The following is a 17,219-nucleotide window of genomic DNA, read 5'->3' on the forward strand; positions in this document are numbered from 1 at the left end:
CCGTCGCAAACCTTGTGTGAATGCTCTGAAAAGCTAATCATTTGCATATCACAGCATCTTCTTTCTGTCGGTTAAATTTCACGTCGGTAGCACGTCATCTTCATGGTGTAGGACTAATGACCACAGCAGTTGAGTCCCATAGTGCTCAGAGCCATTTGAACCATTTTGAACCAAACGCGTCTAAGACTGTCGTTAAACCATAGCATTAAACAAGAAGATACAAACAAAAACCTTGATTTTCCTTCAAATTAGTCTGTTGGGTGTAATACACAACTGCAAGCATTGAAAAATATGACTGAAACTGTCATCGTTGACGGCTCCCAAATTCATTGAAAGTTTCGATGTTACTTTTGTTTCGATATCGCTTAGAATTTGAGGCAACAGCTGTGCAGCGGGGCTATGGCATTTACTCTCCCTACTGCTGTACGGATTTGTTGTATCTTTTCTCGTATCCTGTGATGGCTGTTTGCAAGTAAGATCCATTTCTGATATACATATAAATTAAAGCACCACCAGATACAGTCTGTGTTCTCTTGTGATCGTCACTAAATTTTGCAGTACCAATTCGTGACAGTTCTTTCACTTACCCATACCTTTGTGACAGATAGATTACCAGCCGGAGTCGCCGAGTGGTTCTTGGCGCTACAGTCTGGAACCGCGCGACCGCTACGGTCGCAGGTTCGAATCCTGCCTCAGGCATGAATGTGTGTGATATCCTTAGGTTAGTTAGGTTTAAGTAGTTCAAAGTTCTACGGCACTGATGACCTCAGATGTTAAGTCTCATAGTGCTCAGAGCCATTTGAACCATTTGAAGAGATAGATTAGTCATCTTCCCGCTGTTGCAAATTACTGTGTTGGACGTTGAATCTGATACTTTGGCTGACTTAATGATGGTGCATTCCTGTTCTAGACGACGATTGTAGTACTTATGATACTCTTTTTTTTTATCTGGTGACTAGACCCTTTTGCTACCGTGAGAAGGGAGAGTGTAGTCTCTAAATCGATGTTACTTGTAGTTGTTGTTGCTGTTGTGGTCTTCATAGACTGGTTTGATACAACTCTACATGCTACTCTATCCTCAACAAGCTTCTTCATCTCCTAGTACCTACTGCAACCAACATCCTTCTGAATCTGTTTAGTGTATTCATCTCTTGGTCTCCCTCTACGATTTTTACCCTTCACGCTGCCCTCCAGTACTAAGTTGGTGATCCCTTGAGGCCTCAGAATATGTCCTACCAACAGATCCCTTATTCTAGTCAAGTTGTGCCACAAATTTCTCTTCTCCCCAATTCTATTCAATACCTCCCCATAAGTTATGTGATCTACCCATCTAATCTTCAGCATTCTACTGTAGCGTTACATTTCGAAAGCTGCTGTTCTCTTCTTGTCTAAACTATTTATCGCCCACTTTTCATTTCCATACATCCCTACACTATATACAAATGCTTTCAGAAACGGCTTCCTGACACTTAAATGTATAATCGATGTTAACAAATTTCTCTTCTTCAAAAATGCTAGCCGGCCGGAGTGGCCGTGCGGTTAAAGGCGCTACAGTCTGGAACCGAGCGACCGAAACGGTCGCAGGTTCGAATCCTGCCTCGGGCATGGATGTGTGTGATGTCCTTAGGTTAGTTAGGTTTAATTAGTTCTAAATTGTAGGCGATTGATGACCTAAGCAGTTGAGTCGCATAGTGCTCAGAGCCATTTGAACCATTTTTTTTTCAAAAATGCTCTCCTTACCATTGCCAGTCTACATTTTATATCCTCTCTACTTCGATCATCATCAGTTATTTTGCTCCCCAAATAGCGAAATTTACTACTTTAAGCGTCTCAATTCCTAACCTATATCATTCAGTGTCACCCCTGATTTAATTGGACTACATTCCATTAACCTCGTTTTGCTTTTGTTGATGCTCATCTTATATCCTACCTTCAAGTCATTGTCTATTGCGTTCAGGTGCTCTTCCAGGTCCTTTGCTGTCTCTGACAGAACTACAATGTCATCGGCGAACCTCAAAGTTATTATTTCTTCTCCATGGATTTTAATTCCTGCTACGAATATTTCTTTTGTTTCCTTTACTGCTTGCTCAATATACAGATCGAATAACACCGGGGATAGGCTACAACTCTGTCTCACTCCCTTCCCAACCACTGCTTCCCTTTCATGCCCCTCGACTCTTATAACTGCCCTCTGGTTTCAGTACAAATTGCAAACAGCCTTTCGCTCCCTGTATTTAACCCTGCCACCTTCACAATTTGAAAGAGGGTATTCCAGTCAACATTGTCAAAAGGTTTTTCTAAGTCTACAAATGCTAGAAACGTAGTTTCGCTTTTCCTTAATCTATTTTCTATGATAAGTCGTAGGGCTAGTATTGCCTCCCGTGTTCCAACATAACTCAAAGTAAATTTTATAATACAGCTGTATGAGGAAATTGACATTCTTGCTTGCTGGAGTAAGCCGTAGACTACATTAGTCAACAGATTTTCTTCCATACACATCAAATGACTTCACTTACTTTTCTGCGAAGTTTTTCGTAAGTCGAGTGAAAGCTGGGTACCAATGTCTTGTCCTATTACACAAAAAGGTTATATGTGGGTGTTAGAACACACTGCATTCGAGTGATCGCAGAAACAGAATTTAGATATTGCAGTGCTTGTGTTATTATGGTTACGATGCAAAATTCCTTCAGACATGTATGCATGTCCAAAGGAACAGGCACTGCCGCGACCACAGCTGTTGCCAAGCACATCAAATTAATGCGCAACTTCCAATAAGAACTACCATCACCTGTAGAACGGAATGAAGAAAGTTAAAATTTGTGCCGCATCGGGAAACGAACCCGGATTTCCCGCTTATCGAGAGCGGTCGCCTTAGCATTTGAATATCTGTGCACGATTCACGGCCGTCCTACGGCTGATGGTATTCCTTATTTGCAATTGCGAATCCACTTGATGTGAAACAGAATTTGTTTCATTCGTGGGCTTGATGGTGTTTCGGCTCTCGATACGCCTCTTCGTGTGCATCCATAATGTTTTCTTCTCGTAGGAATCTAGGACGGAAACAGACGAAGTTAATACAACCAGTAATTTCAAAGTGTGTTCAATTCGAACGGTCAATATTGATCCCAATCAAGGCATTGTTTTGACAGCATTTTTTATGAGTCTCCGAGGATTATTCTGTCATTTCTCTGGCAGAAGACTGTATAGGTAAATAATCAGCAGCTCCTACAGCGCATCTTAAAAGCCAGTCTTACTGAACAGAAATGAAGGCAGTGGAGCACACTGGCTTTCCTCAACCAGCAAACGTCAAGCGCCTACGAAAGTGGAAGTAAATGTTGTCGTCAACATAAATGATTATCCAGTGTCACTAGAAGACTTAGGCTAAATGCACACGACCATATGCCTTCTAGATAAGTGCTCTAGAGCCAAAGTTGGCAAGTTACACAAATTAGTATGTTATGAGCTCTTAATAGACTAGCTATAGTACGTTCGTGATAAATACACCTCCGGCCAGCAAGAACTGAGCATTGACAGTCAGCACCACTCGTAACGCGACGTGTCGACTGTTCTCGTCCACATCAGGGCCAGCATCAGCGACCCCACAATTGTTATTACCTCACGAAGTGTCGTGTTGTGTGTGTGGTGGTGGTGGTTGTTGGGATGTTTAAGGGGGACTAAAGAGCGGAAGTCATCAGTCCCCCATGTTATATGTGTCCCTGATGGATTAATTATTTGAGTAATAACAGTAACTCAACTTATATCCAAGTAGATTAGGAAATATGAGACGCTATCTAAAATTCAGTAAACGTTATTTTTATTGTGCTCATTGCGTTGTCTTACAATAGCCTCTATTTAGTTTCATATTCCACGTTGGGAATACGTACTGCACATGAAGATGACTATGACTATAATGCACGTACACGAATCTATGTTACTACAGTTTTAAAAAAATATGTCATGGCTGTTGATCGGTACGAGGCTCACATGCTCACCACTTGAAGACAAACGATGAAACATTCCGCCTATCACGTCCCCTTATCAAATAATGACAAATCCATCAGACCCTGCAACCTGCCTCGCTCCTGAGGTAACCAGACAATTTTTCGCACGCTTACTATAATTCCTCAAACATATATTCCATTCGACGACCAGAGAGATACAGCAAACAGTTGCGAATAGTAAGAATGTTTTCTTCACTGGTTTCGGATATACATAACTTATGGTTTTTAAATTTTTTTTAAAGGAACCAAACTGCATAGTCTTCGGTCCTATCCTTCTTCAGGAGCTATTAAAGGTTAACAACAGCTACAAATGGAAATCTATCTTTGAAACCGCTAAAGAGTAAGTACATATCATTGGCAAATAATGGCTGAGCCTCTCTTCTTCGTCGAGTGGAATTGTTGAGCAGTTAATGACAATGATTAACCATGTTCGTGATATTAAAATTCTCCAACATAGGCAATAAGAATTTTAAATTGCCACTCGCCGTTTTCACAATTAAATATGATGTTTTCACCAGAAAAAATGTTGGCGTTGACTGGAATGATCGTTATTGTAGCATGAGCAAAGTTCGAGAATTAGAAATGACAGAATTACACAAAATGACTGCCACCAAGTAGGAGAGTGTAGAGATTAACATAAAGTGTTCATGACGAATTTTCAATAAACTAAAAGCTTGACTGGTGGGAAAAAAGCCGTAGTTCCTTCAACTGAATTTTTCTTTATTCTAACTGCAGAACAAATTTAAGTACAAACATAAAAATATTGTTTATTATATCTGTATTTTACTTTTCGGCTATTTCGTCTAAATATTCGTAATTTGGACTCCATGCAATCCTTAAATGTCTGAACAACCGACTAAGGCATTTATTTTCAAGTAATGTATTTTAATTTTCGTAAACGAATCTTCAAAGAGATAGAATGAAGGAAACACTGTTAAAATAAAATATGTACAGGATCTAAAAATTTTATTGGGTAGTCACTCTTCTCCAAAATTCAATTTACTCTTGCTTTTAAAGATATTGTATACTTAGAGCTTTAAGTTAGTTGTCGTATTGATGTTCGTTTATAAAACAAGTTATATAAAACCCAAGTTGGCAGAATAATTTGAGATCATCATCTTCAACAGGCTTTGGGTGTTTTACGAGAATTAAACAGCCTCGAATATTTCTTCCTGTTGCCAATATGGTTTTTTCATTCACATATTCTTTGAGCGCCATATCTTGGTAAATTCTTTGGTGACAGTTATGTCAGACTGCAGAACAGCAGCAGTTGGAAAGTTAGACGAGAATATTTCTTAAAGTTCATTAATATAAAATTTAAGTTTGACTTCATATGCAAATATTTTGTTTGTCATGTGTTCGATTATCTTGTTTCGTCCTTGGAATTCCAAATTACGTTTGCCGAATTTTTGTGTAGTACTGGTCAGAAATCTATAAGTGCCTCCATTCATCATTATTAAGTTCAGCATAGTTTTTATTGCTGTGTTGTAAGAATAAAATAATTTCAAATCCGAAATTGACAAGCCATTCCATCACTTTTCCTTTTCTTTGGAATCTGACAGCAGTATGTAGGACATCACTGTACCAAACTCAAAATTCCTTCAGCAGTTCTTTAAAATTTACGGTGATTATGTTCACATGCACGAATGAATTTTATGCCACTTATAGTGATTTTCATAACATCCTTCAAACTGTTATTTGAAAAGTGAAATGTCAAACTTTCTTGATGCAGTAAGCAATGAATGGAAAACAATTTGTTAAATGCCATTCCCTCTTAATCAATGCTATCAAAAAATTGTTGAAGCCCATCGTTGACGGACATGTACCTCTACACACTCATATTAAACCAGTTGTAATTAAGTCATTTATTCCTACAAAATAGTTAATTGCACAATTCTTTGTGTAATCTGTCGTAGTTATACCGCCAAGAAGTCCTCTAATATCCCATAATTTGTTCAGTAACGCACAAGTAATGAAAATTGAGTCGTTGCAGCTGTATCTGTACTATTATAACATGCAAGACTAAAATATTTGCATATTTTCACTTTATTAGTTATTTCCTCAAACATATATTTCAATTAAATTTCGAAAGCGTAAGCTTATTAATTTCACTACATATTTGTTTACTGTTTGAGAGACACGGAAACTAAGTTTTAGAAATAGTTACCATATATGGCTTTACTAATCAGCATGCGAGTAAGATTTTATATTTATTGAAACAATTTTACACACACCGTACGATATTTCAGTGACAGCCTAATTTTGCCAACAGTTACTGTTATAATGATTTGTTAACGACGAACTATTGATTTAAGATGATCGATTTCTTTTCTTTTCTGTCATGAGAAGCTAAAGGTAAAGCTACTGTAAACAAACTGTAATTACTCATGTAACCGTGCAGTATATTTCAGCTCGTTGAATATGCTCTTCTGGATATCATTGAAAGTATCGAAGTGGCGTCATTTCAAGTGGTTTCTATGCTGTGCGGAATATAAAGAAGTGACAGAAACGAATATCCAGAGAAGAACGGAATCGTGGAACCACAGAAAATCCACTTCTTGTAATTCTCACTGTTGTGGTGCAGTGACTTGTCGCACATGTGCCACCGGTTTTCCTGAGTCTGTCAGTCAAATGCCTACAAAAATGACGGTAGGCCACTAGTTGAACGGGGCCACAAATTCTTCTGTACTATCCGTGGAGAAACTAACATCCACTTAATTTGGAATTTGCCATTCCTCGCCGATTTCGGCGTTTTCTCTAGGGATCATATTCGAAAATTTCGTATGCTGTGACACTGCGACTTAATAATTATGGTTCCCTCTGAAGGCGGCTCAGGAGCTCAACCCATATCCTTCCGATTCTTTGCCTGGAAATCTTATTAAACAAAAAAGGGTTAAAGAATGTAATGTGGCAGGCAACGTCAATTACTACAGTTCTGAAAATGTAAAATACAAAAATATATGTCATTGGGAAATTACTTGCCAGCCAACTAACAACTTGTTTGGCAGGATTAAGTAAAATTTTCTTCTCCTTCTACGGCCTTCCTCTGAAGTAAAATCTTTGAAGTACTTGTTGAATACATGTACAGCAAGATTCCCGATTCGTTTCTGTGCAAATGGTAGCGCATTGTTATCTATCTACAGAATGCTTTGGTCCTATTAAGGTTTCTCACAATTTCTTGAGAAACGAGAACTACTTGTAATGACAGTGGTATTATATATATATATATAACTTTCACCGTAAACATTGCAGAAATAGAAAGTACTATTGACGTGCGCTTTTGGATTGGTAGTCAGATGCTCGTATTGTTAGCCAATAAACAGATCGTAATAAAAGGTGTAAAGTGAATTTTTGCTGAAACGTACACAATTCTAAACGGAAAAATGCCAAATGAGATTAACAAATAAAAGAAGTGTACATTAGAGTGTTACTGTTTTCTATTTCAAGATGCAAGAGCGAGTCGTTTACATAATATCGTATTTTGAATAGTTCCCACAACGATATATATATTGGGCAAAATTGTATTTAGAGGGTGAATCATCTGAAACTTGAAACCGATAATGCTAGTAATATGTGGTTTTCACAGAATGGCTTGCAGTCACTGGTTGGTATTGTTAGTCAAACAACAGACTGTAAAAATATTTAGGAAGTGTATATTTTGTGCAAATACACACTTTACACTGAAGCGCCAAAGAAACTGGTATAGGCATGCGTATTTAAATACAGAGAAATGTAAACAGGCAGAATACGGCGCTGCGGTCGGCAGCGCCTACCCCTATATGAGATAACAACTGCCTGGCCCAATTTATTAGATGAGTTACTGCTGCTACAATGGCAGGTTATCAAAATTTAAGTACGTTTGAACGTGGAATTATTGTCAGCGCACGAGCGATTCTCCGAGGTAGCGATGAAGTGGGAATTTTCCCGTACGACCATTTCGCGAGTGTACCGTGAGTATCAGGTACCCGGTAAAACATCAAATCTCCGACATCGCTGAGGCCGGAAAAAGATCCTGCAAGAACGGGACCAATGGTAACGCAAGAAAATCGTTGAACGTTACAAAAGTGCAACCCATCCGCAAACTGCTACAGATTTCAATGCTGGGCCATCAGAAAGTGTCAGTGTGCGAACCATTCAACGAAATATTATCGATATAGACTTTCGGAACCGAAGGCCCACTCATGCGCTCTTAACGATTGTACGACACAAAGCTTTATGCCTCGCCTTTGCCCGTCAACGTTGGACTGATGGTGACTGGAAACATTTGCCTGGTCTGACGAGTCGCGTTTCAAATAGTAATGAGCGGATGGACGTGTACGGGTATGGAGGCAACCTCATGAATCCATAGAGCCTGCATGTCAGCAGGGGATTGTTCAAGCTGATCGAGGCTCTGTAATGGTGTGGGGCGTGTGCAGTTGGAGTGATATGGGACCTGTGGTACGTCTAGATACGAATCTGACCGGTGACACGTACGTAGGGATCCTATCTGATCACCTGCATCCAGTCATGTCCATTGCGCATTCCTATGGACTTGGGCAATTCCAGCAGGACAACGCGACACCCCACACGTCCTGAATTGCTACACAGTGGCTCCACGAACACTCTTCTGAGTTTAAACACTACCTTTGTCCACCATAATCCCCAGACATGAACGTTATAGAGCATATGTGGAATGCCTTGCATCGTGCTGTCCAGAAGAGATGTCTCCCCCTCCCCCCGGTCGTTCTCTAACGGAGTTACGGACAGCTCTGCAGGATTCATAGTGTCAGTTCCCTCCAGCACTGCTTTAGACATTAGTCGAGTCCATGCCACGTCGTCCTACGGCACTTCTGGGTGCTCGCGGAGGCCCTACAGGATATTAGGCAGGTGTACCAGTTTCTTTCGTTCTTCAGTGTATAAGGACTTAGACAAAGAAATTACTACAGAATGTTCTAGTACTAACTCCAGATATAACACTTTCTACACGCTTCTGTACTGTGAAAACACTGTCCCTCTAAGTTTATACCCAAAACAATTATTCCATATAGAATTTGTGAATTGAAATCGGCAGAGTTAACTAGCTTCTATATATTTAAATCATCTCTACCAATAAACATGCATATTACAAATGTAGTTCAGCGAAGGTGCCTGGTTATTCTAGGCAAAGAACTATCACATCGGCAGTCACAAGGAATTAACGCTTTGTACATCATATACTTTATTTCTCAAGAGACTCTTTCTTGTAGCAGGTGGAATTCTAAGCTACAAACTGAATTTCACTTAGTATTCTATGGTAATCCTACATTTGGCGCTTGCATATCATTGACATTTGTATAATCGTGTTACATGATGAAAGGACACAAAAGTTTCTTCTGACAATTCAAACTAGACTATCATTTACATATATATAATAAATTGAGAACTCAACTAAAACTCACTATTAGGCCACAACTGATTTCTTCAGTTGGCGACGAAATGGTACACTTTGATTTCTATCATGTAAGTAAGTTAAAAATCATGAACTTGTATTTAAACTTCCGCAGTGCTTTAACCTTAGCGCGAGAATCTCATATTTCACATAAAAATCTTAGCGACGTTGCAAAACATACTAAACGATGATCATTTCATGTTTATTGATACCAGTATTGTGGTGCCATCTGTAAAGATAAATATAGCCTTATCACTTAATTGTCATTTTTTAAGTCCTAAATGTTTGGTACTGGGTATGTCTTTCAGTATTAGGTGGTTACAAAGTCAGTTGCACGTGATCTACCTCACGTTTATAGAAAAATTGTTGCAATAATGAGACTATGCATCAAAATACTACTACAAAAATTTATAAATTTATTTTTGAAAGTGTTGATATTATGATGTGTTTAAGTTCTATCAAACTATACTGCGATACTTTTCTCAAAAACGTAAGGCATGTAATGTTATCTGAACTGATGGAAACTTTCTTCAGTTAATTATTCACTTTTAAAGAAATTAAACCATTTAATTGATTCATTTTTTGCCTCATTTTATTTACTGTATTCTTGGTGCTGAGGAAATTCACTTTTTCAATTGATACAATGGGAATTTAGCTTAAAACGGCACAGTACAAATTACAATAAAATATCAGCTTGTCATAATTTCTGTTGTTGCTTAATGATAAGTAGAGGATTCTCTTCCTTTGATCTATTCACAATTTACATTTAAGTAGCCTTTCCCTGCAGTTTCACCCACTTACTTGTTTGACACACACATTGCACACATCTCTTCCTTGCGACACTCTGCATCCACCTCTTCCTCCCCTATCTCAATTCACCTCATGCTCCCATTTCAATCCATCTCTTCATCCCCTCTCCCTATCTCTGTCTCTGTCTCCCTCTTCATCTCTATGACTAGTCTCCTGCACCCCCCTCCCCCTCCCCCATCTGCTAATCACCTTCTTCTGACCTCTCTGTACATCTCACACTGCCTTCTATCAGCGTCCTCAGGACACCTCTTTCCGTCTCCTCACCCTCCCATTTTGTCTATCTCGTCCTTCCCTCTCCCTCACTGTGCATCACCACCCCCTGTTCTTTCTGTCAATCTCGTACTCCATATCTCTCTCCATCTATCATGTCCTACCCATCTCTAAGTCCAATACCTCATCTCATTCTTAGTCTGTCCATGTTCTCCTCCCTCTATCTATGTCTGCCTCTTTCTCCCTGCTCTCTCACTGTCGATCTACACCCGATTTCTATGCTCAGCAATGTCCATCCACACATGTACTCACTGCATGGCATGTCAGTACTACATGGGAACATGCATCAAACCCTCTCCATTTGTCCATCTCCTTCACCCTGTTCACTAGTCCTTCCCATCCCTTCCACCCCACTTTTGCTCTGTCACTTCCTCTCACTCTCTTTCTGTCCATCTCCTCTTCCCCCGCTTTGTCCCCTCCTCTTCTTTTCCCTTTCTGACAATCTACTCCTTCTCCTTCTCTTCTCCTTCTTCTCCCCTCTATCTGTTTCCATCTCCTTCCCCACTCTCTTTCTTTTCCATCTCAGCAACCACTATTTCCATCCGTCTGCTCCTAGTCCTCTCTCTCTGTCCATATCCTCTTGACTCCTATCACCTTATCCATCTCCTCCTCCCTGCCTCTCCCTATCCATTTCCACCTCTCAATATCCCATACTCTGGCTAACCAGTCATACCTATCCACATGTGCAATCCCTGCGAAACAGGCCAGTAAAACATTTCGAAATTGCTCCCACAAGCATGTAGTGCATAATACCCTTTACAGCAGGCACTGAAAAATGTTTTTCCGTATATCCATTCCTATTGGAGCTATGTATTATGAACCCCAATGTGCTGATACTCATTCCTGTTTCCTGTTTGTATGACAAATATATGTATGTCGCATATAATGTATACATAACTTCTCTACCCTCTCTTGGTGCATCTCTCTTTCCAAATCTCCCCATATTTCAGCCTCCTCCTCTCTGCATATCTTCCCCTCTCTCTTCACTTTTGCCTGATCTCTGTCTGTGTCCATCTCCTGCGGCACTATTCAGTGACCATTTCTCCTCCCCTTCTGTCCATCTACTCCTCACCAAAATCTATCTGTCTTGTCCTCCCTCTGTCTATGCCCATATCCTCATCACTTATCTTTCTGACCATCTCTTTCTTCTCCATCTCTCTCTGACCAACCCCTCCCACCCATTGGTCTATCTTCTCCTCTCTTCTCTACTAACCCGCATACTCCTCTTCTCTGCTTCTTCGTCTCCTCTTCCACTCTCTCTGTGTCCATCTCCTCCTATCCCTAAATCTCTGTCCATCTCCTCTGCCTATGTCGTCCTGCCCCGTTAGTGTTTCCATCTCAACTCGCCGTCTCTCTCTCTCTACATCTTCTTGACTGCTGTTCTTCTTTATTGCCTCCTACTCTATGTGTTTACACTATCAATCCCAATCTTGCCCACACCATTCCCATTTGCATATATACATAGTTCTTGCAAAACAGATTAATGAAGCGATTCAACCCTACTCTGGCAACAGACCTATAATCAAGAGCAGCCTAAGTGGGGTTAAGACCAGTTTTTTGCCCAAGGAAAGAGGTTTGATAAAGCAGCCTGATACTACTCCGAAAACGCACCTGTTGTTGTGCAAGGAAGAATACTATCAGAAGACGTAAAACCATACTTATCACCTGATGTGTAGACTATCCTGCAATGCATGTTGATAAGACAACTGTATATTACTAAAACACACCTCTCACGCTGTGTAGCTGACATGAAAGGACACACGACATGTAGGCTCATCAAAGAAGTTAATAAAGCAGCCTGACGCTAATCCCAAAATGAGCCTGTCATGCAAAGAATCCTACATGTCAGTGCTAGAAATCATTTCTTGCCCCTCTTGTGTAGACTACGCAGTAATGCCGGTCGATAAGGCAGGCCAAAACCTTTTCTTTTTTTATTCTGATTCATCAGACACCCGAATATTTTGATGCAGCTCACCACGATTTCCTCTCCTGTACCAAACTTTTCATCTCAGAGTAGCACCTGCTGCTGATGTCCACCATTATTTGCTCCATGTAGTTGAACCACTGTTTTCCTTATAGTTTTTGCTGTATACGGTTTCCTCTAATACCATTGAAGCTATTCCCTGTCAACATAACGTACGTGCAATCGTAATGTTTCTTGGACTTGTCAGTGTTTTCCATGTATGCATTTCCTTGTCGATTCTACAGAGAGCCTTATCAGTCCACCGAATATTCAGCATGCCTCAGTAGCAACACATTCCAAATGATTTGTTTCTCTTCCAATACCACTAAAACACAACACCTCTGGCTTGAAATGTAGCCTATTGGTCAGGGGCTGGAAAACACTTTGTTGCCACTGATGTGTAGACTACTCTGCAAAGCAAGTCTGTAAGGTGGTCAGATTCCAGCGCAACATGCCTATTGTACAGGGCTACCTACGTGGCAGGAACTGAAGAAATCGCATTTTTCCCATATCTTCACTCCTACTGGAGCTAGGAGATTATAATCACAGTGTTGACGCTCGCGAAATTTGCCTTTGTGTGCCAAATGAGAATGAACTCGATCCAGACGTATAAGTGGAGATACTGGATACCCATACATGTTGTTGTTGTTGTGGTCTTCAGTCCTGAAACTGGTTTGATGCAGCTCTCCGTGCTACTCTAACCTGTGCAAGCTGCTTCATCTCCCAGTACCTACTGCAGCCCACATCCTTCTGAATCTGATTAGTGTATTCATCTCTTGGTTGGTTGGGTGTTTTGGGGAAGGAGACCAGACAGCGAGGTCATCGGTCTCATCGGATTAGGGAAGGACGGGGAAGGAAGTCGGCCATGCCCTTTGAAAGGAACCATTCCGGCATTTGCCTGGAGCGATTTAGGGAAATCACGGAAAACCTAAATCAGGAGGGCCGGACGCGGGATTGAGCCGTCGTCCTCCCGAATGCGAGTCCAGTGTCTAACCAATGCGCCACCTCGCTCGGTCATCTCTTGGTCTCCCTCTACGATTTTTACCCTCCACGCTGCCCTCCAATACTAAATGGGTGATCCCTTGATGCCTCATAACATGTCCTACCAACCGATCCCTTCTTCTAGTCAAGTTGTGCCACAAACTTTTCTCCCAAATCCTATTCAGTACCACCTCATTAGTTATGTGATCTACCCATCTAACCTTCAACATTCTTCTGAAGCACCACATTTCGAAAACTGTATACTATTTATAAGTATATAATACATTTAATAACCTTTTTGGGAGAAAAGTTGTGAAACATTTATTCTGTGACATTTGTCACGGGAAATTATATTTAAAATACTGTCAGTCCTGTCTGTTTTGAACTAATGAATTCAATAAAATGAGGAGTGCTGCAACAGTAATAAAACGCAAATATGTAATTAGACCTACCTGTTGCAGGGCATGAGAATGCATATACACCAAAGCCATACTGAAGACACAAGTAAATGGATGTTTATATTTTTATTACATTTGCCATACATACTAGAGTGATCGAAATTAAATATAAAACAAATTAGGATTTCATTAAAGACTTCTTTGCTTAGGTATGTTAATTATATTCGCTTTTGAACCATGCTTTCATAACATGGCAGTTAATGTGATGTACAAGCATAGGTGATTTGTGAGATTCAAAGGAAGGTGGCTGTATCTAAGAGTACATAATAGAACTTGAAAGTAGTACAGCTGTTTAATGAGGCCAAGATGTGTTACATAAGTCTTCATCAGAATGTCCAGATTGGTGGTTAGAAATATGGTCTGCCCATCATGTGTAATCAGAACTGAATACATATCCAAAGGGCATCGTGGAAGTGATCTTCCTAATGTGAAACGATATTTCCACTTTTAAAACAACATGTGTAATGTCTCTTCCAGAACGTTTCTTGATTCGACAACGTAAATGTTCAATGTTTCTTGTAAACTATACTCACTTAATGTGACTTGCAGTAACAAATAGAAAAATACATTTAACATTTTTCAGTATTTTTTTTGTTTTAGTGTTGTTCCTTATGAAGTTGACATATTTTCTTCAGTAGTACCAGAGTTCATCTTCACATGGAGTCTCTGCATCATAAATTCCAACAGGCAGGAAAAAATATTTCGCCCTCTCTGCATTGTGTACCTAATTGGTCTCCTGGTTCTAGTTTTTTTCAGTGAAATGAGGTCTTTTATGAATCACTCCAAACGTTTAGGTATCGTTTCTTTTTGAGTCATCAGTCTTCTCAATGGTTTCATGCCACTCGACATGAAATCTCCACCTGCACCAACCCCTTCATTGTAGAGTGCACGCTCACTCTATGTCCTCAAGTACTTGATTGATCTACTCCGTCTTCTCCTACCGTTTAATTCTACACAGTTCCCTCTAGTACGAAGTAGGTTATTTTTTGATCCTTCACCAATTGCCCTATCAGAAAGTTCTCCCTATTGTCACTGTTTGATTTAAGTACATTTCTTCGCCGATCTCGTGGAGAGCCTCCTCAATCCTTATCATATCAATTTTACTTGATTTTCAACATTTTTCTTTAGACCCATATATCAAACGCTTAGATTCTCTTCCTCTCTGGGTGTCCAGCTATCCATCATTGAGCAGCATACAATTCTGTGCTCCAGACGCATATTCTCATACATTTCTTCCTCAAATTAAAGCTTTCGTTTGATACCAGTAGACTTCTTTTGGCCTAGAATGTCCTCTTTGCCTGTGCTTGCCTGATATTCATGTCCATCTTACTTCCTCAGTCATGGGTATTTTGCTTCCATTGTAGCAGAATCCCTTAACGTCGTCAACTTGGTTATCACCAATTTTCTCCCTGTTCTCACTTCTTCCACCTCCCATTACGTTCGTCTCTCTTCGATTTACTCTTAACTCTAGTTCTGTACACAGTAGACTGTTCAATCCGTTCAAAATATCTTGTAACTCTTCTTTAGTGTGACTGAAGTTAGCAACGTCATCAGAGTCTCTTACCATTGATATGCTTTCACTCTGGCTTGTAATTGCGCTCTTGAGCCACTCTTATTCCAGAATTGCATTTTCGATGTGTGCATTGAATAGCACAGGCGAAACACCATGTCCTATCATAATGAGCACTTCGTTCGTTGTCTTCAACTCTTACTGTTACCTCTTTGACTTTGTACGTACTGTGTATCGTTCGTCTTTCCCAGTAGCTTATTCCTACTTTCCTCACAATGTCGAACATCTTGCCGAGTATTATATTTCAAACGCTTTTTGAAGGTCGACAAACCCTGCTGCCCTGTCTTGATTTCAAAGCGAGCAGTTAGTGAAATATACCTGAATGACAGCTGTTAATGGCACCTTTTACAATAATGAAATGATGATTTCTTTTCTATATTTTTCTCATAGGTCCTAGCTCGTAGAAAAGGTGTTGATGTAGCAATCCTGTTCACTTCGTAATGAGGTGTTACTGTTTCAGTCGCAGCGATGCCCCTTACGGAGGAGAGGACGTCGTGTTACTCACGATTGGCTTCTACTGGATAAGCGGAATAGCGTTCACAGTGTGGTGTGTGGGCACCGGGATGAAATGCATTGTAACGTCGGAGTTCAGTCCTCAAGCTGTCCTGGAAGACATAGAGAGATACAAGGTTAGACCAAACTGAGTTAAGTACCAGTAGTTCAAATACTATTACCTATTCGTAACAGAGTATAGTCAGAACAAAACGGGGAACCAAGGAATCTGTTATGGGTACTTACTACGGTTAAGGACCCGCCTTTCCTTTCCTCGCATCAAGTTTCAGGCTTGTCTTGTCCATCCTCAGTTGGGAATACTTTGTATAAGTATTATAATTTAAACACTTAGACACTGCCCATAATGTGGTAATCAAGGAAATTTCAGATTCAGTGACGACAGCTATTATCGAACCTTGGTTGAATCATGGTTTGTCTCCCCCTTACTATGTTATCGTTTACAGAGTGTCCACGTCATATGTAGCTCTGTGATTTGCAAAATACAGTGCTTGTGGAGTCTGCACCAGGCTCAGGTCCAAAGATGGGTAATCCGCCATTTACTTGAACAATTTGGTCAGTTCGTGGCACAGTTCAGACAAATCTGTTGATGAGGCCCCTGTTACATGACGGGCATCTTCTATTAGTTTAGGTTTCCATCAGAGTGACATATAATATTTTTATTACCGACTGATTTCGAAAATTTTCGTTCATTCTCAATCGATTACATACTTTAGAAGATACAATGTCATTAACAAAACACAAAATACAAAATGTTTAGTTACATAAATAATTTTCAATCATTTTGTGTGCACTGTTTACAGTAACACAATATATTTTTAAGACATATTTGGATTTGAAATTTTTACTCCAAATAACAGATTTGGTTTTACACCGGGTCATTACAACAAATGCTGATTAACCACAGTGTCATTCCCTTGGTACATTAAAAATTCCGCTGTCATTATTATTTCTGTTACACGAAAATTTGACAGACGTCGTCAGTTGTTTGTTATGTGTTCGTAATTCATTCAGATTTGAATGTACCAAGACAATCGTAGTATAGCGAAATAACGTTTTTTATATTGATTAACATTAGTGTCATGCAAAATTTTGTGTAATGTAGTATCTTGTATAGACATCTTTTATTAACCTGACACGTTCCACATCATTACGAAGTGTCATATTCATGATCTATGGAACAAGTATTAATCTAATCTATTCTAATCTGATCTGATGTGAAAACAAGTCTGTTATGTACAGTCAAACA

The 17,219-nt window shown here is 39.8% G+C and overlaps 1 protein-coding gene across 1 annotated transcript in view; it reads left to right on the plus strand.

The window, feature by feature from the left end:
* LOC126195019 (uncharacterized) overlaps positions 1-17,219 on the plus strand; it is a 91,550-nt gene that overhangs the window by 20,801 nt on the left and 53,530 nt on the right. The window contains exon 4 of the mRNA XM_049933451.1: positions 15,921-16,089. Coding sequence (XP_049789408.1) covers positions 15,921-16,089 — 169 coding nt within the window. The remainder of the gene's footprint in view (positions 1-15,920; positions 16,090-17,219) is intronic.

This window comes from Schistocerca nitens, chromosome 7 (assembly GCF_023898315.1).
Source record: "Schistocerca nitens isolate TAMUIC-IGC-003100 chromosome 7, iqSchNite1.1, whole genome shotgun sequence".
Lineage (NCBI taxonomy): Eukaryota > Metazoa > Arthropoda > Insecta > Orthoptera > Acrididae > Schistocerca > Schistocerca nitens.